Source organism: Canis lupus, chromosome 1 (genome assembly GCF_048164855.1).
Source record: "Canis lupus baileyi chromosome 1, mCanLup2.hap1, whole genome shotgun sequence".
NCBI lineage: Eukaryota > Metazoa > Chordata > Mammalia > Carnivora > Canidae > Canis > Canis lupus.
Genome location: NC_132838.1, coordinates 45,840,636 through 45,867,207, shown reverse-complemented (window position 1 = coordinate 45,867,207; position 26,572 = coordinate 45,840,636). Strand labels below are relative to the sequence as shown.

The following is a 26,572-nucleotide window of genomic DNA, read 5'->3' as shown; positions in this document are numbered from 1 at the left end:
AATGGTGCAGCTCTGTGGAAAACAGGTGGGCTGCTCCTCAAAAAGCTAAACACAGAATGGCCACGTGACCTAGCAATCCCACCCCTGGATGCACATCCAACAGAACTGAAAACAAGGATGCGAACAGCTATTTGTATACCAATCTTCACCGCAGCATCACCCACGACAGGCAAATGGTGGAAACAAGCCAAAAGTCCCTCAACAGATGAACAAGTAGACAAAACGCAGCACAGACAGTGCAATGTTATCAGCCTTCAAAAGAAGCGAAGTTCTGACACACGCTACGCCATGATGAACTCTGGAAGCATTACGCCAAGTGAAATAAGCCAGAAACAAAAGGACACACATGAGGGACCGAGAACAGGCAAATGACACAGGAAGTAAAACAGAAGTAAGTGGCAGTTGTGAGGTGGGGGAGGGTGGGGGGGGAGTCATGGTCTAATGGGGACAACAGTTTCTGTTTGGCTTGATGACCAGGTCCTGAAATGGGTAGCGGTGATGGTTGCACAGGATCGTGAATGTACTTAACGCCACTGCAGTGTGCACTTAAAAATGGTGAAAATACCAAACTTTATGTTTTATATATCTTACAACAGAATGATAACATTCCAAAAATAATTTATCTGTGGGCAAAAAAAGACAAAAAAAAAGCAGGAAAGAAATGGACTCATTAAACCTACCTTTCAGAACACCTGAGCTTACCTTGTCAAAACTGTCCTAACAATTCCTTCAAATAAATAAGGAAACTATTTCCATTAAGGAAAAAAAACAGTTTGTTTCAGCAGGTTGACCGAGGGATCCAATAACGCCAGCTTCTCTCCCCACTTCAGGTGAAGGAGGGGACTCGCACTTGTCAGCCGGGTCCTAATTGTGGGTCTGGGACAGTACCTTACCCCGAGCATCTGCCCTGTGTCCTCCCCATCAGGAGCACCTTACCCCGAGCGTCTGTGCTGTGTCCTCCTCACGGGGAACTCGGGCCAGTGCGCCATCAGTCTGACTCCTTTTCAGGCCACTTGTGACATCAGGGACATTGCTGAAATCTGCATAAAAAGTGACAAACACACACATAAAAGTGAGTTTGGTGCTTGGCAGAGAACCATCATGACTAGGTTAAGGGTTCAGATTAAGAGCGGTCCTTAGTGACGCTGGAAGGTACAAGGTACTCAGGGAGCTGCTCGGTCTTCTGAAACAGGTCTGAGCTCTCACTACGGAAGAAGCAAGGGCTCCTGTGACTTTCAATCAAAGGAGACCAATAGCCAGTCAAGACATGACTTGGGGGTGCCTGGGTGGCTCAGTCAGTGAAGGGTCTGTCTTCGGTGCAGGTCATGGTCCCAGGGTCCTGGCATCCAGCCCTACATCAGGCTCCCTGCTCAGTGGGGAGTCTGTTTCTCCCTCCTTCCCCCTGCTTGTGAGCATGTGGTGTGTGTGTGTCTCTCTCTCTGTTAAATAAAGTCTTAAAAAAAAAAATAAGACAGTGACTTAAATGCCTTGTCACTCTGCCTGTTGCTGTGCAAACTCTATTTCACCAAGCTCTGATCTTAAAGAATTTATTCAGACCAAGAATCAAATAACAGTGACCAGCATCAGTACTTCCTTATTTTGGGCAAAATCACCAGGGAAATCTTGGACAACCAGTGATGCAACAGCATGGACTCTTATGACAACCCATAACTTGCTCATTTGAAAGCTTAACTCTTCTTTTTCTGGCATCCACCACAATTTTATCCTAAACTGAAAGTCCCAAAGAACAGTAAATCTTTGTTAACTTCCAGAGTAAGGGTTAAGAAGATCAAAGGTAAGTAGAGCTTCTATTTTTCTTTTCCAGCCTACAACCATACATGCCTGCTAAGCCCAATTCTTTCCAGTGGCTCTCAAATTAACAAATCCAAGAAAGATGGAAAGACTAGCCTCTATCATAATATAATGTGGGTTTTCATCCTAATTCTTGTATTTAGTAGATTGTCCCCTCAACCTGGTCAAATCAAATAGTTTCTGATCCCAGTAGCTACAACAAGAAGTCACTGATCTTGCACCTGTCCAAGTTGATCTAGGCTGACCAGGCATAGACAGATGTTAATAAAGCATAATAGGGGCCAGGACACTAGGTCTCTAGGTCTTTAGAAGCTATGGAAGCCCTAGAAAGTTGGTAAAACCCATGGATAGGAATGCTGGTCCATGATCCATGCCAATACAACCAACCACTACACAGACACTTGATTCTAAGAGGAGACCTAAAGGAGATATCTGAATGATCTACAGAATTCTGGAGCTATAATTCTTCTTCCTTTTGCCTCTTCCAAAACCCTCATCCAGAAAAGGACCAGAGAATCCAAGTCACACTTGTGGTTGGCGTGAGTTAGCTTGGATCACAGACGCATGAGACATCCCTGGGAAAATTTCAGATAGTGGTGACAGGTGGGAAGACTTGGGTTCGCCTCCCCAGGCCCTAAACATCACACCACAGAAGCAGTCCAGTCACCAGGAGGCTGACCGCATGGGAAGCAAGATATGTGCCTGAGCCAAAAGCAATCTACCATCACTCCTCCACTGCTGCCTCCTCAGGCTGCTGTGTGCGCTGTGTTCAAGGGAGACCGACCAACAAGATCCACAAAAGAAAACAGCCCATGTTTTCAGTATGGATGCACCTTTTCATCCATTTGGCATTCACTTTTTTGAGCACTGGCTGCTTTCTAGGTTCAGTGCTAGGGATACAAAGATGAATGAGACCAGTTACTACTCTCAAGGTGAGCTTCTAGCTTTGGAGAAGGTGAAGTGTCACAGATGATGTGAGGAAGTCCATGCAGTGGGACAGTCAGGGAGGAAGTTACTTCTGCAAAAGACCAGAGAAGACTTAATAACAAAGGCAACACTTGAGTGAAGTCTTTAAATCTTGGAAGTATCTATTTGCCTTTAAGGCTGATGATGAACATGGGCAGTGGGGAGAAAGGATTCCAGAAGCAGGAGGCAGCTGAGTGAAGGCAAAGCACAAGAAGATCCCAGCACCTTCTGGAAACGTGTTGAGCGTGGCTGCAGTGGAGGAGGGAGAGAAGGGTGTCCTATAACAGGGGCATCGATAAAGGGCAAGACCTTGGGAGAAAAACGGGTCAGAGAGTCACAGCAATACTGCAGGTGTGAGGTGGAAAGACCCGAATGAACTCAGAATAGAGTAAGAGCAAAGAAATGAACACAGAAATCTGGGCAGGTGGACCCTCCAGGCCTCCTCTTTGCTGCCTGTTTCATAGAAGGTGATATGGAAGGAAGCGTCAAGGCAGAAGACCTGGTCTTATGCCTTAGTGATGGGCCAGATGGGGAACAGAAGAGCAGGACTGGAACTCCTGAGCTTAGCTTTGGCAGTTCTGACTCTGAGACGCATGTACGCTGTCCAATGGGAGATGCTCAGGAGTCAAGCTGTCCAGGAAAGTCCACATGGGGATGTGGATCTGGAGTCATCAGATTCTGGCAGTAAAGCAGCCCCAGGAAGAATGTGCAGAGTGAGACATGAAAAAGACCAAGGAGACAACCTTGGAAACATCAGTGACAGTGTACAGGGGAAGAGGTCCGCAGAGGACACACCTCCCTTTGCTCAGTAATACCAGAGGAACATAGGAAATCAAGAAAGAGCAGTGTCACAGAGGCTGTACAGGTAACAACACCTCACCTTGTTTGAACAGAATCAAATTTGCATTACTACAGCCTTTACCTTGTCAACAGAGTGTCTATTGCCAAAGAGTTGTTTCAAGTACAGGATTTGGGACACAGTCAATGCATTTGTTCATGATGAAGAGTTCTACAGCACCCTAAGTCCTAGGGAAAGAAAGATGATGGAGACCTGAAGTCCCCTGAGGATCTCAGAGATGGCACACGGGCAGAAGGAGCCTGGAGGAGCCAGATGGATGCTAGTGAAAATAACACGGCTGATGTCAAAAGTGGGTGCTAAGTGAATTGAGTCATCTATTCAATATATTCACAAAACTTTAGAACCAAAACACTGAAAACTCCCCAAACTTTTTACCTCCTACAAAGGCAAAATGGTTACCTGGTAACAAAACCCAGGCTACCTGTTCTGGGTCAAAACCCTGCCCACCCCAGGCTTTGTTGTGAATCGGTGAAGCTCCCCTATCGCCTCTACTACCCTTTAACTTTAGAGAGCCTTTGGGTACAACTCAGATCCTCCCAGAGGCACAAGCTTAGACAGGAAGAATCTCAGGAACCAACTCCCACTAAGTCTGGCCCCAAGGATCTGAGAGGCAGGAGCAGTTCTGGATGGTTCCTGAGTTCTGCCAAGATATGAAATCTCAGAGCTGTTCCACCACCCAAATTCCACAGAGGTGGAATGGTATCTGGGCACAAATAGAGTCTCTGCAGCGACTGACTCCTTTTCCAATCCACTAGCAAAGCAACCAACGCTGTCCTAGACCGGACAAAGCACAGGGGAAGCCAAGCGTGGGGGGGTCCACAGGTTTGGAGCCCAGCTCCAAGAGCCTCAAGTTTCACTAGGACCTGTATCCCCATAAAAAGTAGTGTGCCCTTAGTATTCTAGAGGAGAAGTGAGAACAAAGTAGGCCCTGGGAGAAGAGAAGAGTGGCTATTTTAAAAAGAAGAATGAGGGGATCCTTGGGTAGCTCAGCAGTTTAGCCCCTGCCTTCGGCCAGGGGTGTGATCCTGGAGTCCCGGGATCGAGTCTCGCGTCGGGCTCCCTGCATGGAGCCTGCCTCTCCCTCTGCCCGTGTCTCTGCCTCTCTCTCTGTGTGTGTCTCTCCTGAATAAATAAATAAAATCTTTTAAAAAAAGAAGAACAAAAAGAAAAGAAAGAGCAAGTGTAGGCCAGGACGATTCGAATGCTTACTCACAGAGCCACTTACACAGGCCGGGCGCTGCCATCCTGTCCTAGTTGCTGAGCCTGCGTGCGGCCCCACTCATGCCCGCGCCCCGAGCCCCAGCTGCTCAAGGGGGCAAACACATCCTTCCCTTCCCCCCGAGAAGCCGGCCTCCCCTTGGGAGAGCTTCCGTGCTCCCTACACATGAGTCCGGGCTCTTTTCCCCCATCGGGTAACCGTCCTGCCGGGTCCGTGCTCCCCAGTCCACAAGCTCAGACTCGCTCCCCAAGTCTTGGGCTAATACAATCGTAAATAGGGAAAAACAACAAAATTATAAATTCAGGGCAAGGTAGTGACTTCTGTCTGGTAAGCCCTCCCCCGCCCCATCTCTCTCATCTCGTTCACCGTGGAAACCACCGAAGTGCGTGAGCTCTAGCCCCGGCCGAGGGCCTCCACTCGGCAGCCCGCCCCACGGAGCCGAGCCGCCCCGCGCCCACGTGCGGGCCCACTCAGCCTGCTCCGGGAGCCCCGCCAGACGGCCGCCGGGCTCTGCGCCCCACTGGGTAACACGTACTGTGCCAGACGCCGCGCCCGAGACCAGGCTTGGCCACTGCCTGCGTGACAAAGCAAACCGACTTCAAGAGTGGCAGCCCATGAGGCAGGCCTTCCTGGGAGGTACCCTGGGAAGGGCTCGGGTGCACGAGGTATCCTGGCAGGTCTCCAGCCTGCTGCTCCTTCTCAGGAACCCTCACTCTGCTCAGCAGGTAGCCACAAAGTCTGGCTCACTGAGCAGGGCCATCTCCTAAGCCTGGTCTTGCTGGCTGCCTCCCCTTCCTCCTCCCCACTCACTCAGGTGGCAAGGGAAGAGGCAAGAAGATCTTCCCAGTCCCCAGCCGGTCACCCAGCTGGCTGCCAGCAGAGCCCAGAGACGCCAGGTGGCAGTGGACTGTGAGGAGATGGGCAAGGTGCTCTGCCCCAGAGGCCAGGAGGCTCCTCAGAAAGATCCAGAACCTCCTCAGCGAGGTCTGAGAATGCCCCCTGTGCTCTCAGACACAGCCATTATCTAAAGAATTGAGTTAAAGTCTCAGGATGATAACAAACCCTGCAGCCCAAAACAAGAAACTAGAATGTTTTCACCTGTTAGCCTCAATAAGCCCTTTTTGAGAAATTGATGAGGACAGTCATAGCATCAGGGAAAACTCCTTCAGTTTGTGGGTTAAGGATTCATTTGAAGCACACTCAAAAGAGAGGCAGTGAAAATGGAAATTATTTTTTAAGTTTATTTATTTAAGTAATCTCTCCACCCAGCGGGGGCTCACTGACATCAAGAGTCACACACTCTTCCAACTGAGCCAGCCAGAAGCCCCTGGAAATTATTTTTAAACTATGCTCTTCATGCTTCAAAGCATGCACTGTAGTATAGATTCTTGGTATCATCACGTTCAAAGCCCCCCTTTCAATACTATTCTGAAAATTCATATGCAGTTTCACGAAAAGCAATATAATGCTCTAATAATACCACAAGGAGACAAATAAAAGGAAAGTAATTTGCAATTTTTTAAAATGTGGGTTTGAATATGTAAATGCTTGGTTGCAACCACTCTAGAAGCCTGTCCAACATTTGCACTGCAAAGAATCACACTAAATATCCCAGTTTCATCAGAAACCCATGCCAGGGTATCTTGGTGGAGATTTAAATGCATTTGGGGTGCTGCTATCAGTGACCTGATTTTCCAAATGGGCAAAAAACTCTTGACAAAGTTCTGAGCAAAATAAAGAACAAACCTCTGTTGGTTTACTGGTCTGTTGGTTTCCTAGTAGCCTGTAGCTGTGGGGAAAAGAAATAATTTGTGTTCATTTGTAAAATGAAGCCAGGTCTTGGCTCAGATAATTATGCATGTTCTTCATCGACAAGAATGTCCAGTGGAACGGTAATTCTGCAGTGTGAGAAATTAACCTGAACATGCAGGACACGTAGCAACCATGTCCCCGACCACTCAATGCTATATTCCTCCAATTTATTATGAAAACTAAAACAAACCCATTAACTTCCAAAATGTCACTGGTAGGGCAGTGGCCCCTCCGCTGAGAACCACCACCGCCTCTCTCCACAGCCAAGTCTATGACCTCACCTCCGGGAAGGTCAGTCACATCAGAAGAGGTGCAATGCACCATAAGCTTACAGTCGAGAGCAGGTGCAACATGAATATTAGCTCCCTTACTTCCTGAAGAAAAATGAAATATGCTAAAGAAGGCAATTAAAAAGATAGTATTCAGATAAATAATGTAGCACATTTAATTGGGACTCTCATTTTGGCTCAAAAATGTTTTAGTTGATTGATCATTAGCCCAGAGGTCCCCCTCTGAGGTGGAAACTACAGAAAAATGATCATCTATGAAGACGATTGAAAAAAAAAATCTAAAAAATAATTTCAAAGATTTTACAAGTAAATAATAAATGGTTTCATTAAGTTTTCAACTATATAATCCCCAGTGGCATTACAGTTGTACATCTTTGACATTTAATAATTTTATATCTACGTACATTCAGAGAACATACTTTGTGGAATTTATGTTCTTAATCTACTCGATCTATTCAATTTTTGTTTAATTTCTCCAAATTTCTACTATGCAATTCCATAAATGAACAGCTTATAGGGAATCTATAAATTTTAGACCTGAAGAGAATCTTAGAAAGTTTTCCAACTGAATTCCTTCAACTTATAGATCTTTTGTATTTTTTTTAAAAAGTGTGAATGCAATTTTAGGAAAAGATAAAAGATTTTAGTAAGTCAAAGCTGCCAGTGCAAGAGTACAGTACTTTGTGGATACTACATCACAATTTTTTTTTTCAGTTCTCCAAGTATCACCCACTGTTATAGAAGAATTCTGCATCAGTGTCCACCATACAGTTTATCATCGTGCCGAGGGCACAACGAACATTGAGTTCATTTGCACAGGAAAGCTTAAAAATCTCTCAACTTTTAAGGTTAAATGTACAGACTTTGTATAGCATTATTTTTAATTAACTCAGATTTCCTTATATTTTACTCATCCATTTACTTAAAATGCAGTGATTTATGACACCTTTCATTAATGACATTTGCTGTACTTGTCCTTGAGGCAAATATTAGTTATCACTAGTCAGTGAAACAGAATGAAAATAAAACCACTTAAATGAAACAGGTGGACTATTCAATAAGAGAAGATAGTAGCTCTGGGTTGATCACATTCAAAGGCCAGTCAAGTCCTACTGTGCCAATAACAAAGACATCACCACTGACACTACATGCTTCTAATAAAGATAAAAACTGATCAGCTCTTCTGAAGGTATCTGGGACTCTACATATCATTATTGTTACTATTCTTGTGTCAAGAAAAATCAAAGCATCTGTCTGAATGTCACTGTTAAGCTTGCAGAGAAGTATATTCTATTACAGCATAAATACTGTGCCAGAAAAATATAAATTTCATAAATCTTCCAAATCCGTTTCACTTGAGGTCACAATCCAATTGGTGATATTCCTGACAATGCAAGATCTCTGGTGCTAAACACAGAGAAGCAAACACTGGTAGTAAATGTGTTTTACCAGCAAGCTACCATGATTTGAGTCAATTATCTTGTGATAACTATTCTTGGCATATGAAAGAATCTTTGGAGGAATAGGAAGATGGCAGGTATTTTTAGGGTAGGAATGGGCTGCAGGCCACCACCAGGTCAATTACAACATACAGGGGGAGAGGCCTCCTGAGAAGTGGGGAGAAAGGAATTAGGTGTACCCACATTCTTGTTTTCCAGCCGGGCTATGGTTGTGACAGAGGTATGCACTTAGCCCAAAGAAACAAGGCAAAGAGCCTGCCATCATACCTTATCAGGGTCCCTGATGAAAAACAGTAAGTGGTAAAAGAGATCTCCAGCCAACATTTCAGATCTAGCAGAAACTGGTATCCACCAGAGCTGAGAAGACTCGCAGATGACATACCCTTCATTACTTTTGGGGACACAGAACAGACACCACTGTATTTCAGACACTTTAGGGCTTTAATAAAGTAGAAGTTAAGTTCAAAACCCCTACCAACTACTTAGATAGAATTCTGTGTAAAGACTGTGAGAGGGGAAAGAAAAAAAAAAAGACTATGAGAGGAAATCTAAAACAAGAGCACACACAAATTCTATTAGGGGATGTGTTATAGGAGAAAACACCAGAGTAACATTCTTCAGGAACAGCTAACATGGTGGGCGGGGTGGGGGGGGGGGTGGGGATCTAAAAGAGGGCAGAAGAGAGTACCACTCAACCAGACAGAAGAATCCATGGCCAATTCATGCTACAACATGGACAATCCTGGAAAGCATTAGGCTAAATGAGAGCAGTCAGGTCCAACAGGCTACATGGTGTATGACTCCATTAATGTGGCCGCAGAAATGGTAGATGAGTGGCTGGCAGGGGTGGGGGCGACAGCTGACGGGAACACTTTCTTCTGGAGGTGAAGATTATATTCTGGAATCAGTGGTGATGGCTGCACAACTCCATGAATATATTAACAAACACTATTTGACACGTTAAAGGTGAATTTTATGGTAGGTGAATTTCTTTAAAAAAAAAAAAAGGTAAGAATGTTAGTGTGGATTTTACAGGTGAGAAATTAAGAGTCCAATCCACCATGAGGGGATTACAAAGAACCAAATCACACAAAATATATGGTCACATTACTGCAAAGTTATGGAAAACCAGTGTGAAATATCAAAAAAGGCATAAGAATGATAGGTGAAATTATTACTCAATGATTGATCGTCCCCTGAGCTAAGAAAGTCCCAATCACAAGGCAATCTGCTACCAATTACCATCCCCAGCTTCCAGATAAGAACTCGCATAAGCTAGAGGGCCATTATCAATCCAGTTACATCTAAATTTACTTGGGTTTTGTTTCAAGATTTATTTATTTGAGAGAGAGCACGCATGCATGAAGAAGCATGGGGGGCAAGGGATACAGGGGAGAGGGGAAGAGAGAATCTCAAGCAGATTCCCTGCCAAGCACAGAGCCTGACACAGGGTTCGATCCCACAACCCTGATATCACTACCTGAGCTGAAACCAAAGTCGGACGCCCAACCAAATGAGCCACCCAGTCACCTCACATATGAATTTGTTTTAGTGCAGAGGCATGTTATCACTGGATTGCACTCTACGGATATTAAGAGACAAACATTTAAAAGGGAAAAAGTAGCTAAAATCCAGACATTTTCCCTACCTGGAGGGAGAAACAAGAAGTTACAGTTCTCTCTCTCTCTACCATTGACCATGACCTTGTCCAAGTTACCAGCAATTTAATGTGTCTCTGTGCCTTGATTTACCCAGCTGTGAAAGTAAAATGATAATAATACATCACTGTTCCTTTGTGGTGATATAAGGGGTAATTAATGCCTTTAAGGTTCTTTGTGATCTTTAGATTTGACTCAGCCTATCATTATGAAGCTTTAACAAACACCTTCTCTGCAGCAGTCAAGACCTGATGCTATTTAAAGAAGTAATGAGATTTGTTGCAAAACCAAAATGGAATGCTTAATCCATTACTTGGCTTTTTTCACTTTGCAAACTTCTCTTAGAAATGCACATTTTCATTGTCATTTCCATTGGTGCTTTAAGCCTATTAAATAAAACTGAATTTCAGAGGAAAAATAATGCTAACCTGTTTTGTCGGATCCTTCAAGAGTAACCCACCCAAGGTCAAGTATAAGGCTGGAGCTAGAATCCAGATCCCTTTATTACAGATCCAGTCTTACAGAAATGTTATACTCCCAAATTAAACTAAAAACATATCTCACTATCAGCACTGACCTACAGTGGTAAATACAGACTGTTCTTTTTAGTTGTGGTTTTGGTTTATCTGTCAAAAGAATCCCATGTCATGGGCACCAGCCGGCCCATGGAAGTTACAGAGCAGCACCGCCTGGGGTGTGGGCTGTTCTGGGACAAGCAGTCGCTTGCTGGAGCTGGCATGTGGTTTGGCTAGTACCATCAGGAGCCATCCCAGAGCCCCCCCCACATGCGTGCAGGTGAGCAGAGTCTTCAGCTCTGAGCAAAATCTCAGCATTTTCTTCAACAGCAAAACATCCCCTGTAGTCAGATTTATAAAAAAGAAAATTGGGAAGCTCCTTGGTGCGCTCCAGGATTCTTTTTATCCCCCAGAACCCAATCTCAGGAACACCATCTTTACTTCACATTTAGACTCCTATGAGCCTTTTTTTCACTTAATAGATATTTGAGGGAAACACCTGCTATTCCCAAGAACTGCATTAGCTGTCCTGTCTTAAGAATTTTGGGGGGATCCCTGGGTGGCACAGCGGTTTGGCGCCTGCCTTTGGCTCAGGGCGCGATCCTGGAGACCCGGGATCGAGTCCCATGTCGGGCTCCCGGTACATGGAGCCTGCCTATGCCTCTGCCTCTCTCTCTCTCTCTCTCTCTCTCTCTCTCTCTCTCTCTCTGTGACTATCATAAATGAATTTAAAAAAAAAAAAAAAGAATTTTGGTATTCCTCGGGGTGCCTGGGTGGCTCAATCGGTTAAGCATTGGATTCTTGATTTCAGCTCAGGTCATGATCTCAGGGTCCTGGGACTGAGCCCTGTGTTGGACTCTGCACTCAGTGCAGAGTCTGCTTGTCCCTCACGTTTTGCTCCTACCTTCTCCCATTTGTGCTCTTGTGCTCGCTTTCTCTCAAATAAATCTTTAAAAAAAAAAAAAAAAAACTTGGTATTCCTCAAGTCCCCATTTTTTAAAAGATTTTATTTATTTATTCAAGAGAGAAAGAGAGAGAAAGAGAACACGTGTGGGGGAGTGGGGGGGGCGGCGGGAAGCAGGAGAAGCAGGGTCCTTTCTTAGCAGGGAGCCCAATGTGGGGCTCAATCCGAGGACCTTGGGATCATGACCTGAGCTGAAGGCAGACACTTAATCAACTGAGCCACTCAGCTGCCCCAAGGTCCCTGTTTTTCAAGGGATTTTTAATCTAGTAGGTAAATTATTATAAGTATACAGCAATATTGTGAGGCAATAAATCTTAACTTCCATATCAGATATACAGGCAAAATGTTCTCAAAGTTCAAAGGAGGAAGAATCCAAGATCCCCACAAGATGATGTGAAGATAACCCCCTACTTCTCACAGAATGCAATCCCAAAGTGCAAAAGCTGAACTTATAGTTCCTATGAAGACTTCTATTCCCAGGGATCTAAACAAATTATAAAATTCTTTATTTGTAGTCACCTGATACATATCTGAATCTTCTCCTCCTTCTTCCCCAAGGAACACACGCTGGCCTACTAAAGATCAAAGAACATCCACATGGAGCTACAGGCTCACTGGCTGGCGCACACCTGATGACTGGCATTTTTGGGTCATATGTATTAAGCTTATGAAACCTAGGCTTCTTATCAACATTTTTCAGCCTTTTCTCCTCGACCATTTTCATGACATAATAATGACACAATTCAGTAGACATCCAAATAATTCTGCTAATACTTCCATGCAAAGATGCCTCAACCTCACAGAAGTGTGATGTGGTCATTCATCAACTGAAACATTAAAGTCAGTATTAATTCACAAATGGCAATTTAGGAGTAATTAGTTTGGGGAAGGTAAATGTAGAAAAGCTGAGCATAGCATGTTTAGAAGCTTCTAAGTGCTTCCCTAGAAATACTAGATTCTATAGGAAGCCTGCTGGGAGATTTGGGAGGATGGAGCATTCTGTACACCGTCCCACATGGCACTGCATCTGCCCACTCTCCAGGGGCAGCTGGCCAGGGCTCCACACAAATAACACAAATTAATTTTGCTAACAATTTCATATGTATTTTTCCAAATAAGTTTTCACAGAGCTATTAACAAGTAATAAAATTGGATAATTTGAACTTGGTTACAGTTTTCCATAACATGTTAAAGATATTAATGACAAAAAGGCGGGGAGGATAAAAGATTTATATGGGCGGGGGGGGAGGGCTGGGTGGCTCAGTTAAGTGTCTGACTCTTGATTTCAGCTCAGGTTATGATCTCAGAGTCGTGAGACTGAGCCCCACATTGGGCTCTGTGCCGAGCATGGAGCCTGCTTGGGATTCTCTCTCTGCCCCTCCCCCAACTTGCATGCACATAGACTCTCTCTTGCGCTCATTCACTCTCAAGAAAACAAGGGGGGGATTCATATGGGAACAAGCAATTTATAAATAATCAGAGCTGAGAACTGTAGGATCAGATGGGGATCCCTGGATGGCTCCGCAGTTTAGTGTCTGTCTTCGGCCCGGGGTGTGGTCCTGGAATCCTGGGATTGAGTCCCACACTGGGCTCCCTGCATGGAGCCTGCTTCTCCCTCTGCCTCTCTGTGTCTCTCATCAATCAATAAATAAAATCTTAAAAAAGAAAGAAAGACATAAGACGCAACAAATCATAACTCAATGGAGTGAAATCAATTAATTTGCTGCACTACTACTTCAAACATCGTTTTCTCACAAAGATGTTTCTGCCCCTATACCATGAGTGAAAACCTTTAAAGTAGGCAAGTTGTCATTCAAATCTCCTCCCCTTCCCTTTATGTAATTTTGTGGAATTTTATGTATGGGCTTTCAGTAGAAGTCATCTTAAAACCATTTTGGAAGCAGGTGGAATATTCACTACAAACACAAGGTGTTCCAAAGTCAATTCCTGGTCTTCCCCCAAACCTGCTCCATCGACAGCTTCTCCATCTCAGTTGATGGCAATTCCTTCCTAATAGCTGCTCAAGGCCAAACCTGGGAGCCAACCTTGCCTCATCTCCCTCCTCAACACCCCACACTCGATCTCTGAGCAAGTTCTGTTGGCCATACCCTCACCGCTGCTACCACTGAGAGCCAGGGCACCATCATGCCCCACCTGGATCACCGCAAAAGCCTCGAAGCACCCTTGGCCTCCTACAGCCTCTTCTCAATAGTTAGTGATCCTTTTCAGACCCCAGTCAGATCATGTCACTTCTCCTCAAAAACATGGGATGGCCCCCTATTGTCCTCAGACCTCAAACTGGCTTATAAATTCCTCCCTGATCCTGCCTCGCATGTCTTCCTGGGCCTCACTTCCCATAGCTCCCCAGGGAGGCCAGGCTATTTGCTGATCCCTAAACATGCCTCCTGTATCCCTATCTCGGGGGACCTGTGGTTGTACCCACCACCTGGAAAGCTTTGCTACCACAGGTCTTAGGAACAACCACCAGTACCTACTTACAGCTGCCACCTGTCCATCTCTACCCCTGGTCCCTCCTCCCCTGATCTATTTATTTTCCATCACACTTAGCGCCTGTCAGTACAATGTATAATTTAATTATTGTGTTTATTACTTTTATTGATTTCCACACACTGAAACATAAGGCCTATGTGCTCCAGGAGTTTTTAACCTGTTGTGTTCACTGCTCTTTCTCCAGCACTTCTAAAAACAGTGCCTGACACAGAATAGGCAGCCACTAAATATTGTTCAATGAGTAAATTAGAGTATAAAGAAAGAGAGAGAGAGAGAAATCCCTAGTTTCTCTGCTTGGCCTCAGGCACTCCTGAGTAAGGAGAACTCACCATGGTAAACAGGGTAGAAAATGACAGGTCTCACGTCACAGACAACTTCAGTGTTTGAATTCAGGATTAAAATTAAAATTAAGCTTCATAGTTCATTTGCCAACCTCAAGGAAAAAAGAATTCTCGAGGTCAAATTCCTTGCACCGGAAATTCGGCCTCCTAAACCAAGCCATGATTCCCTTCTTAGTCATAAGTTGTATTTTCTGCACTTTAAGCAAACCACGTTTTAAATATAACATAAACGTAGTAGTTTGTTGAAAAATAAAGTTAATAACGGAAATACAAGACCTTAGAGGGTTTTCTTGGTTTTGTTTTTTAAAGCTTAAGCCCTGTCATTCCTCTATCCTTGATTCATTCATTCCTACATTTGAGCAAATATTTCTTGAGTGGCTCTACTTCTGTGTCCAGTGACTTACTAGTGATAAAATACAGGAAACCCTGTGCTGAGGAAGGACAGTTACCCCTCCAGCATAAGTGCTCTGGTGGAGAGAAGCACAGAGGGCCACCCAGTGCCGCCCACCCCTCCCCCCACCATCTCAGGCTGGCTCACGACCTTATCACTTCTCAGTGGCACTTGAGCGGCTTCACCTCCCCTGCGACTCCTCATCACCCAGCTTCTTCGCCTGGCACACGAGACCCTTTGTGACCTGGCCCTTGCTCACTAGAGCAATCTCATCTTCTCCAGCTCCCCCATTTGCAGAAAACCTTACCTTCCAGAAACCCTAACTTACCCATCTGGCCACAGCAAGACCCTGACACCCACCCTCCACAACTTCTCTTAGCCCAGAATGCACTTTGCCTCCTTCAGGGTTTAACACAAGTGAGAATGACCCTCAGAAGTGGCGCCTAAGAGCCTGGAACATGAATTACTGCTGCCCCTTAGGTATTGTAATAGCCCTTCTCAGAGTGTGGTCTGTAGACTTCTGGGGCCCCCTGAGACCCTTTCAAGTGATCTGCAAGTTCAAAATCATTTTCAATACTAAAGCCAGATGTCATCTGCCACCTTCTCTGAGGAAATCTGCGATGGCGGTGCAAGGCAGTCGTGGGTAGATCTGCTAGCAATGTAGCACACATTAGAGCAGCGGCACTAACTGTACTAGTCATCACAGACTCCATTACCACGCACTTCCATCAAGAACAAGCCCACATCCATTAGGATTCCTCCATGAAGCAGTAAAAATGGCTGACTGTACTAGAACTCAACCCTTGGGAACACATTTGAGAAGTATCCATACAGCCCTTCTGCAATGGTTGTTGCACGAAAATGTACTTGCACCATTGTACTGCAAGCCGAACTAGCTTTTTTTCTTTACAAAATGTTAACTCAAAAAAAATTATTATTGACAATATCATTGACAATTATTGAAAATAAATATTGACAAAAATATTTTCTTTAAAATGAACCAAGTGTGGGGTACCTGGCTGGCTCAGTTGGTAGAGCATGCAACTCTTGATCTGAGGGTCATGAGTTCAAGCCCTACACTGGGCATAGAGCCTACTTGAATTAAAAATAAAATACTTTTTAAAAATAAAAAAATACAATGAACAAAATGAGCCTGTCACTTCCAAGGAAAAAACTGACAGTACTGTAGATTTAATTCCAAATTTCTAGCAAAAACTCAAATCTTGGAAAACTTGTATCTTCCACCGTGAGTTTGACAGCTTCCCAATACATCAAGCCTTTGCCACATGAAACTGGTGGTGATATTAATGAATGTGATCTTAATGTTTACCATTTACTGTTTAATGCCCATATTTGAAAGATCTGCCTAACCTAGCAATCTAGGATTTTCCAAATAACCATTGCATGTTACAAAACCGCATGACTAAAAGATCAAAGTGTAAGATAGGCCAATGGGCTTTAGTGGAAGCAAGTAGGAAGGTCTACCAATAGTGTTTCAGATTCCACACACAGCTCACTTTGGAGGATACCACTTGTTGTGCTTTGGTGTAATTATTAAAGAAGAATATCCACAGTTATCTGAAAGATTATTAAAATACTCCTCTCTTTTCCAACTACATATCTGTGTGAAGTTGGATTTTCTTCAAATCACTTTCACAAAAACACTGCAATAGGCTGAATGCAGATACAGAAATAAAACCCAGCTGTCTTCTACTAATACACACAATAAAGATACTGCAAAATGTAAAACAATGCTATTCTTCTCTTTTTTTTTTTTTTTGGTTTGTAGAACTAGCTCATTAAAAATATGCTCACTGTGTTAACACAAAATTAGATTCATTGTTACAGTAAAATTTTAATAAATATTTTTAAATTCTTTTAGAGATTTATTTATTTATTTATTTTAGAAAGAGAATGTGTGAGTGGGGGAGGGAGAGGCAGAGAATCTCAAGCAGACTCTGCACTGAGCACAGAGCCCGATGTAGGGCACCATCTCAGGACCCAGAGATCATGACCTGAGCTGAAACCAAGAGTCGGACGCTCAATCAACTGAGCCACCCAGGTGCCTCTCAGTTTAAATTTCTAATATAGTAAACATTACTAGATATAATCCACATAATCAAAGCTCTTTGGAGTCTCTGGTAATTTTTCACAGTAAAGGCCCTGGAGACCAATAAGTTCAGGAACCACAGAACTAGAGCCATTATGATGGCAGGTGATGACTGTTGTCTGTTCACACATCTGCCCCACATCCACTGTAGCAGCCTGGAGGAGGGGCTGTGGTTCTTTATTTTTGTACCTCTGCCATCAAACACAGTGCTTAGCACATAAGCACAAATTTATTATTTTATAGTTCTGGAGGTCAGAAGACTAAAATGGGTCTGCTGGGTCATATTCCATCTGGAGGCACTAGGAGAGAATCTGTTCCTATGTCTCTGCGACTTCTAGAAGCTGCATAAATTACTTTGCTCACAGGCCCACACCACTCCAATCTGCTTATATGATTATGTCTCCGATTCTGGATTCTGACACCTGCCTCTGTTTTATAGTGGGCCCACCCAGATAATCCAGTATAATCTCCCCATCTCAAGATCATCAATCTAATCACACTGTTGAAGTCCCTTTTACCATGTAAGTTCTTTTGCCACATTCATAGGTTCCAGGGACGAGGGTGTGGACATTATTGGGGAGGGGGGGATTTTCCTGCCTGCCATATAGCCGGTACAAAGATAATTCAAGAAAATAGAGCAGAAAAATACCCCACCATCTTTCCTAACATTTAAGACTCTCCAGACCAGAATGAGAAAGAAACTAAGAAAATGATTACCTCTGGGTGACAAAGTGGGTGGCTAAGGACAGAGTGGGAGAAATTCATTTATTTTATTCAGTTAAATGTTTGTGTGGTCTTTACTATGAGCCACTATCTAGCTCTTTCCAAATATCAGCTCATTAATTCTATAAAACCCTATTTTACAGTTGCAAAAACTAAGCAGAGATGGATTAAGTGACTTGCCCAACCAAGGTCCCACAGGTAGTTACAAACCTGGAGCAAGACTGACCACAAGTTTCATGCATAGGATCCATGTTCTCAACCACTTCCCTACACAGCTTTGACTGCTGAACCCTTCACACTGCTGGAATTTCACACCAGGAGTGTGTATGTATGTATTACCAATCCAAATAATTAAAGACAGTCACAATACAGCTATCTCTAGAAGTGAAAGCTGAAAAGGAGATATCCCCACATGGTCCTTCCTGATGGTCTGAATTCCTTCCCAAGGAAGAATAAAGTCAGGAGTATAATTCATTTTTACACCCATTACAAAGAACAAACATGGAAATGCAGACAAGTATCATTCAGTGATCAGTACTCATGATATCCCCAGGAACAATAAGATCTTTTTTTTTTTTTTAAATGTAATAAGCTATAAAGCTTCCTCTTTCCAACCACACCCAACAGTTTCACGCAAGTACTACTACTGCACAGCAACCTGACCCACTCTGCCTGCACAGGAGACTAGATTTGACCCAGCCATCCCAAATTCTCAAAGGGCTGTTAAAAGCAACATACCCCATAGAAATTTCATACAGTGTTCTTCAGAGAAATTCTGTAGATTTTTACCTAAAAGATGAATTTACATTTAATGTTAGAAAAGAGAATATAGGACTGGTTTTTAATTCAAAATGCTGTCAAACTTTATTTACCAGCTCCCCCTTAGTGCCAAGGATGCCTCATTCTCCTTGCTATGGGAGCACCCCCTACCACAAGCTGGCAGGGAGCCCTCCTAAATGAGCACTGTAAGGACCACACCATTCCTGGCTATGGCTTCACATGCTGAGGAGCACTATGGTTTTATAGGACACCCATAGTAATTCATGTATTCATTCTTCCCCTCCCCCTAAACAAAACAAAACAAAACATTTGAGTATTTCCCTTGGCCTTTGGTCACTAAAAGCAATACTTTAAGACCCACAGGAATGAAGCCACAGTCATGGAATAATAAAGCTGATATGTAAGAGCAGAGCACCTGGAAGTATTTCAAGCTACACGGTAGTGGTCATAGGTGACCAGGGGCACCCGGGTGGCTCAGTTAGTTAAGCATCTATCTTCACCTCAGGTCATGATCCCGGAGTCCTAGGATTGAGCCCAGAGTCGGGCTCACTGGGGAGTCTGCTTCTCCCTCTGCCCCTCCCCCTGCTCGTGTTCTCTCTCAAATAAATAAATAAAATATTTAAAAAATAAGAATAATAAATGACCAGACAAATCCCCTGCATTTTACACAAGGCAGGGGAAAGTAATGCAATGCTCACCAGTTTTTGTTTTTGTTTTTCAGATACAAGCCATGACAGGTTATAAATTCCTGCAGTTTAGAGTTTTCTACAATCTGGCCCCAACAGATTTTCCAATTTTATTTCCTATTAACACACTAGCCAGGTGAGTTCTACATGCTGTATGTGAAATGCCCTCTGGACCCTACACCACACACCTCCCCACAGGTAACCTGTCCATTTGCAGTGCTCAAGGCAAATGCTAACCTCTCCCTAATTTCTCACAACTCTTTTGGACTCTTTGCTCAAAATAAACAGAAAAATCAGTGGGAATTCCACCTCCAAGCTGGACTTCTCTTTTTTAGAAAAGGTTTGTGGCAAATTATTTTTTTTAATGGCAAATTATTATTTACCAGCGTTTTACTTTTCCTACTCAACAATAAGCTTCTTGGGAATAGAAAATAATGTCTAATTCATCTTTATCTGCCCGTAACATTTAGCACAACACTTTGTTTATGTGTTAAGTGAATAGGTAAAGGACAAAGAATGAGAAAAGGGGACCAGATTCTCCAACACCACTAAGCTTTATAAGAGATTTTGTAGCCAAGGACCGTATCTCCCTGCTCTGCTCACAGAAAGCCACACGCTCACTTCCATGGATGACAGTGACCTTCACCAGCCTCATTAGGAATGAAGACTTCTGAGACCAACATTCTCCATGCCCTGGTAAAAGCGATCTATTTCTCCCTCATATTTTCTTTTAAAATTTTTAACGCACCCTCCATCTTTATGAACACCTATTTTTACCCTTGGGGATGTGGGGTGTCAGCCAGCCAGACACAGGGACTCAGGGCATTCCTTGAGCTAAATGCTGTTTGTCATCCTATGGCAGGCTATGGAAGCCAGTCTGCCCTCATCCTCATCAACAGGAAACAAGTGAGCTTGCCACATCAGTGTTGGGTCTAGTTCCTCCCCTGGTGAAAAAGCTGTATAAAGGACACACACAGTCCCAGGAGCCATTCCTTCCAAAGAGCACATTTGCATCTAAGTGGCTTCTGGTAGCTTGAGGATCTACACTCCTCATACATCACTGCAGAAAGAGAGTGATTCAGCGCCGGGTGAGGAATTAAAAAAAGAACCTCAGGCTGCAATTACCTTCATCATCGGGTAAGCACTGCTGGGCCGATGTTGTCTGAGGGGAGCAGGAACCTAGGGCTGCTCTTTCCCATCTCCTGTGAAATGCACCCCGATCCTCATGGCACAGTGGGAACTGCTGTTTACAGATGGAGGCTGCGAGGATGCCACAAACCTGCTCCAGTCTCACAACAGAAAGACTGTTCAGAAACTCTAGGCCCAATGAGACACTCTGTAAAAGCTGCTGGAATTTCCCCAAAGATGGCACACCCTAGAAAAGGGATTTTTACTAGAAGCCACAAAGACGGCATGAACAGGACCCCCGGTATTATGAGGGCTGGGCACGCCCAAGCCCTTCAATGGCAGCCTTGTTGGCTCAAAACTAACACCAGCCTCTTTGGGCAAAATTAATCTCTCTATAGTAAGTCTTTACAGAGGAGATTTCCGCTCCAGTCCAATACAGCCTATACACATTTCCTCTCTTCTGTGGATAATTAGAACAGAAAGTCAGACCCTTCAAGGCAGGAATCAAATGGTCATTCATGTCTAAGGAAACCAAGGAACTTAATACATCAGTTCTAGATCTGCCTGTCTGCTCCCATCTGTACAGAGGCTCATAGGAGGGTCAGAGAGGCTCATGGGAAGGTCACTGGAGGATCAGAGAAGCTCACAGGAGGCTCACAGGGAGCATGAGAAGCTCTTTCCTCCTCGGTGTACTCAGTTTGCTGACCGGGCCAATGTCTCCTGAGGGCAAGCTGTAGCACAAACGAGCTCAGCTAACCTGTTGGCCTGCGACATCCTGGGCCGCCCCAGGCAGTGCTGGCAGTCTGGGCCCTATCATCCTCCTGCTGAGAGAGTACCAACACACAAACAGAACAGCTATGACTTGCTGAGACTGTCACATGGATTATCTCATTTAGTCCTCAAACTCTTGATGCATAAGGGTTCAAGAAAGGGTAGGTCCTACCTCTCAGGGTCAGACCTGACTCCTGTAGACTAATGGCCCCAGAGCGGTATGAGGAAGCCTGGTTAACAGCAAGGCTTGCACTACCCCAGACCTCCTGAAGTAGCCCGTCACACCCCCCCCCCCAGGAATGTAATGTGCATTTTCACAAGTTCAGCAGGGGAGTCTTAAGCAACAGGAAGCTTGAGAACCATTTCCCTAACCAGGACACATATCAATGAGTCTCAAATGACAGTAGGATGCTTCTTTTCTAGAAAAGCAAAGATGCTGGGGTTACCTGGGTGGATAAGTGGGTTAAGTGACTGCCTCTGGCTCAGGTCATAATCCCAGGGTCCTGGAATAGAGCCCTGTATTGGGCTCCCTGCTCAGCGGGAGTCTGCTTCTCCCTCTCTCCCTCCCTCTGCTATTCCCCCTGCTTGTGCAAGTGCACTTTTTCTCTCTCTCTCAAGTAAACAAAATTCTAGAAGAGAAAAAAAGAAAAGCAAAGATGCTGAATAGCAAGCTACAATCCTCGTCCCAGCTTCTCAGGACCTGCTACTGGACCAGCACTTTTTTCAGACAGATATATAAATAAGAAGGATGTTTTGTTTTGCTCTAACCTGAGAGCAAGAAGAGACTGAAGATAACAAAAATTTCTGGATACCTGACCAAAACCAAAATTAAACCAAAAGCCATAAACTCAATGTAGCTTATTCCCAGGGCCTCACATGTTTTAAGCACCCAATATGGGATCAGTAAACATTCATCATGGATAGTCAAGATATGCTCAAAATAACCCTGCAGCTTCTTCTTCCACTACCTTCTTATATTCTTATGTTCCTATTAAAAACAACAAAACATGTCCTCCCTTCCAGAGCACCAGCTGTTTGTATTTTATCAACAGAGGATTGGTTTCTCTAAAACCAAAACCAGAAAAACAAAACCAGAAAAATCTTCCTTTTTTGACTTCCCTTCCAAAATGGAGGGGAAGGCAGACTCTGAACTGGCCACTCTTGAGAATAACTCAATGTTGTATGAAAAATTATTTATCAGGGACCCCTGGGTGGTTCAGCAGTTGAGCATCTGTCTCTGGCTCAGGGCATGATCCTGGGTCCAGGATCAAGTCCCCCACTGGGAGTCCCCATGAGGAGCCTGCTTCTCCCTCTGCTTATGTCACTGCCTCTCTCTCTGTCTCTCATGAATAATAAAATCTTAAAAAAAAAAAAGAAAAATTATTTATCAGAGTCCTTTAAGTTTTCCTTTGTGTAATTTTTAACCTTCTTAGCAAGAAAACAGGACCACCATTCTCTAATTCATTGCCAAAGTAAAGCAAGTAATTTTTCATAAAACATTAAGCTGCACAGGAGAGGGAAGAGGAGAATCCCATTTTTTGAATTCCTGACATGCAAGAAGTTTGGCCGGACACACACAGATGTGGACTCCCTCGTAGTGACCTACTCGGTTGAGGGGTGAAACCTTGCCTTCCAGATAAGAAGTCAAGGCTCGATGTCTTCATATGGGCTTCCCCATCAGCAGAGTCCAATCCAAGGATGTGGGTTTACAAGTTTATTTGGAAGGTGATCCTAAGAGGCCCAAGGGAAGCACAGGGGCAGGGGAGAAAGCCCATAAAAGATGTGAAAATGAGGTTGCTACATGCAAGTGGGGCTCAATTTTATAGAAGCCACATGAAGAATTATATTATGCACTGCAGAACTGTCCCCACACAGGGTAAGGAAACTAGGGTGACATCCACCAGTACCCGTTTCCCTGGTTGAGAGCTGCCCCAGAATCGCACATTGTCTAAGGGCAGCCAGGACTCAAATTTAGGTCAGACTCAAAGGCTGCGTGCTTGTCACCATTCTACCTTAGCTCTCATTTCATCGATGCAGGCTCTCGGGCACATCTCTGTACTACACACACATGTGGGATTCACCCTTTTTATCTTCCCATTCCCCCTCACCCACCCACCCCTTATTTTCTCCTCCTTCAAACTTAACAACACAGACTTCCTTCTGAGATGTTCACTCAATAGGTGTTTTCTTCCTTCACAAGCTACACAACAACTTCAAAAAGAAAACCAATAAATTCCATATTTGCAAAGCGTTTGGGGAAGCAGCCCACCATGGCTATTTCATTTCCATAATGAAAGCATATTACTAGTATACACAGACATCAATATTGGTATCTCTTAGGTAAGTTAGAAAGGTTTCAACTATTAGAACGGCTCCCTGGGGTGAGTAATGTAACGGCTATCTGACACAGGACCTCTTTAAATTGTTTCCGCAAAAAAAACAAATGAAAAGGGATAAATAGGCTTAGCTGACCTGCTTGATCCTTAGTATTTAAAAAAAATTTTTTTTAAAGGTAAATTTGCCCCTTTTGCTGCTTTCTACAGAAATTCATTCCTGCAGTACCAAAAGTGTTATGGACTCTGCAGTCATTTCTTATTATGATAAAATACATCAAGATAGAACAGGCAGTGAATGTATCCCCCAAGAATAATGAATCCAACAGATGGACATATGCATGTATTATGTGGAATCCTCAGGCCTTAACAGAGCCCAGGGTCACTGAATGATGGCCCTAATACAGCCAAGTAATTAATTAGTTCCATCATGATTTTTGCTTTATGATATCCCCTCTTATATGCCAATAGTCAACTTAATGGCATTTTAAATTGGAGTGAAGCCTCAAGAGAAGAAAGTGCTATATACCTTATTGAATCACAAATCTTACATCTGATTTTTTAATTCCAAAAATGACCTAATAAACTTGCTTTATAATTAAATCTATCTGAACTCCTCTTTTTGTGTTTTTCATTCATTTCTAGTAATCATGCAGAGATTTCAATGGGAAATCCATTATCATTGCAATTAAGTATAAGAATTCCTCTGTGTGGGAGCACCTGGGTGACTCTATCCACTGAGCGTCCAACTCTTGATTTCAGTTCTGGTTAGGATATCAGAGATCAAGCCCCACATCAGGCACCAAGCTAAGTGTAGAAGCCTGCTTGAGATGCTCTCTCCTCTCCCTCTGTCCCACACCCTGTTTGTAATAAATAAATAAATAAATAAATAAATAAATAAATAATTTTTTTTTTTTTTTTGAAAAATTCTTTTGTGTGCACGTAACAAAAAGATCCTATGTGTCTCTTGTGGTGGCTTGACTCCCTTCCTCAAGGAATAGGGAGGGAAACTACAGGTTTTCAGTATTAGCTGGAGCCTCTGATTCATTAGCCAGCAACATTTGAATTATGCATGAATTAATAAGCTCAGAAATCCAGACCTTCAAATTATTTCCTCATATGGAAATCTTACCTTTAGAAGAATAAGCCGGCATACAACTTTCCATTTTTAAGCCTTAGTAAAATTTTAAAATATACGACCTACATTAAAAGTGCAGTTTATAGAGAAAGTAGTCACTTAACAAAAGAGGTAAAGAATCAAATTGTATCAACTCTTCTAAGAACCCAAAAGACTGCTGCAAAATGTTTTTGCCTTAGATTCAACTGAACAAAAAAAAAAAAATCAAACTTTATCATTCATGATGGCTTGCATCTACCTTCAATCACAAAGCAAGTATAATACAAAATTACTGTGGGTGTTTTTTTTTTTTTTAAAGATTCTGCAATTTTGAAGAATACTGTTTTCATGCAAAAGTTTATTTTCTATTTTCAGGAAAATGTTATAATTTCTACAATGCATGGAATTTTAATTAAATCTACTTGGTCGGCATCTGTGTTCTTCTAATAAAGGAGAAAACATTCTTTGAACAGCCTAAATAATCTAAGTTTGCAAGCAAAATTACAGCCTAAAAATATCAGCTGGTGATACCAGCAGTGAAGAAGGAGGAAAGAACAAAGCCTTACCATTGGTTGTATTCTTTTTGAAGTTATCCAGGAACTCCTCCAGAAGCTGGGACTGGTTTGGGGGGGGAAGTAGACTCTTCTGGTCCCTTGAGAACAGGTCACTGTCTGACCAGGAAGAACACAAGGTGCTCTTTCTGTCTGGTGGCCGGGCAATCAGGGTGAGCCCAACGCTCTTCTCAGAAAACAGGGCTTCCATCTGCTTGAGATCAAGATCAGACACAGCTTCCCCATTTAAGGTCATGATTTCATTGCCCTTTCTCAACCCTGAGAATGAGGAAGAGGAAAGAAAAGAAGAAAGAAAAGAAAAGAAAAGAAAAGAAAAGAGAAGAGAAGAGAAGAGAAGAGAAGAGAAGAGAAGAGAAGAGAAGAGAAGAGAAGAGAAGAGAAAAGAAAAGAAAAGAAAAGAAAAGAAAAGAAAAGAAAAGAAAAGAAAAAAGAAAAGATTACTGAGAGAAATATATTAACACAAAGATGAAGGACAACTGCAAACTTACACTACATATTCTCAGGAACTGGCCTGTTGCCGCCTTCAAACAAAGTGCCAAAACAGAGTATTCAGATGTCACTGATAACAAATGTCAGCTCTCTCAAAGCTGGGGCTAAAAGGAACAGTTTTAGGTTTTGTTTTATTTTAAGTAAGCCTTTGGCCAACATGGGGCTTTAACTCACGGCCTAGAGATCAGGAGTCATATACTCTATAGGCTAAGTCAGACAGGTGCCCCTACAAGTTGGATAAAGAAAACCAGAGGTGTGTGGATGGCTCAGTCGGTTTCATGTCCGACTCAATTCTGGCTCAGGTCATGATCTCAGGGTCCTGAGACCAGGCCCCCGAGCAGATGTTACTGGGAAGATAGGCAAGGCCCACGAGTGGGTGGGAGGGCGGGTTGAGCTCCGTGTTCAGCAGGGAGTCTGCTTGAGAGTCTCTCTCCCCCTGCCACTCTCCCCAATAGCACATGCTCTGTAAATAAATATATCCTTAAAAAGAAAAGGGAAAACCATTTGACCATCACTCAAGTTCATTGTTCCTCTATTTACCTGATGTGAAATGCCCTGTGAAATAACATTTATCTGTGTCTGTCTGGCTCTCTGTTTTCTTAATCCATCTGTCGGTACATATTGCACTGTACCGTCTCTATGTATGCATGTACTCTCTTTCTAAACACCCTCCCAATTCTGTCTATCTATCCACATATACATTTTCAGTTAAACTATGAAGTTTACTTTTCTTTTAATTATAGGAGAAACCATTTTCTGACAAAACTGCAAAAAAGATAATCTCACTAGCCAGACTGCATTCCGTAGTTTTGAGTTAGGAGAGAACAGAGACACTCTGTGCCACACGGACCTTCTCCATATGCCAAGCCGTCAGGGAGAACATCACTTATAAATATTCGGCTGAGATGCTGATGCTCGTCCACCTGCGCTGTCACTGCAAACCCTAAGAGTGACAATAAGAAAAAAAAAGTCTAAATTCAGCACACTAATTAATTTCACCAACTTCATCAGCAGTATTTCCCTTGAACATCTTTTGTCATAAGTATGCAGTGTCAAGGAAGTCAA

General features: G+C 43.3%; 1 protein-coding gene across 6 annotated transcripts in view; it reads right to left on the bottom strand.

The window, feature by feature from the left end:
- The window catches only part of TIAM2 (TIAM Rac1 associated GEF 2), a 217,946-nt gene that overhangs the window by 37,280 nt on the left and 154,094 nt on the right, over positions 1-26,572 (bottom strand). For all 6 annotated transcript variants that reach the window (XM_072828504.1, XM_072828511.1, XM_072828508.1 and 3 more), the window contains 3 exons: positions 26,358-26,450; positions 25,013-25,276; positions 937-1,040 (listed from right to left, as the gene is read on the bottom strand). In XM_072828504.1, the coding sequence (XP_072684605.1) occupies positions 937-1,040; positions 25,013-25,276; positions 26,358-26,450 (461 nt within the window). The remainder of the gene's footprint in view (positions 1-936; positions 1,041-25,012; positions 25,277-26,357; positions 26,451-26,572) is intronic.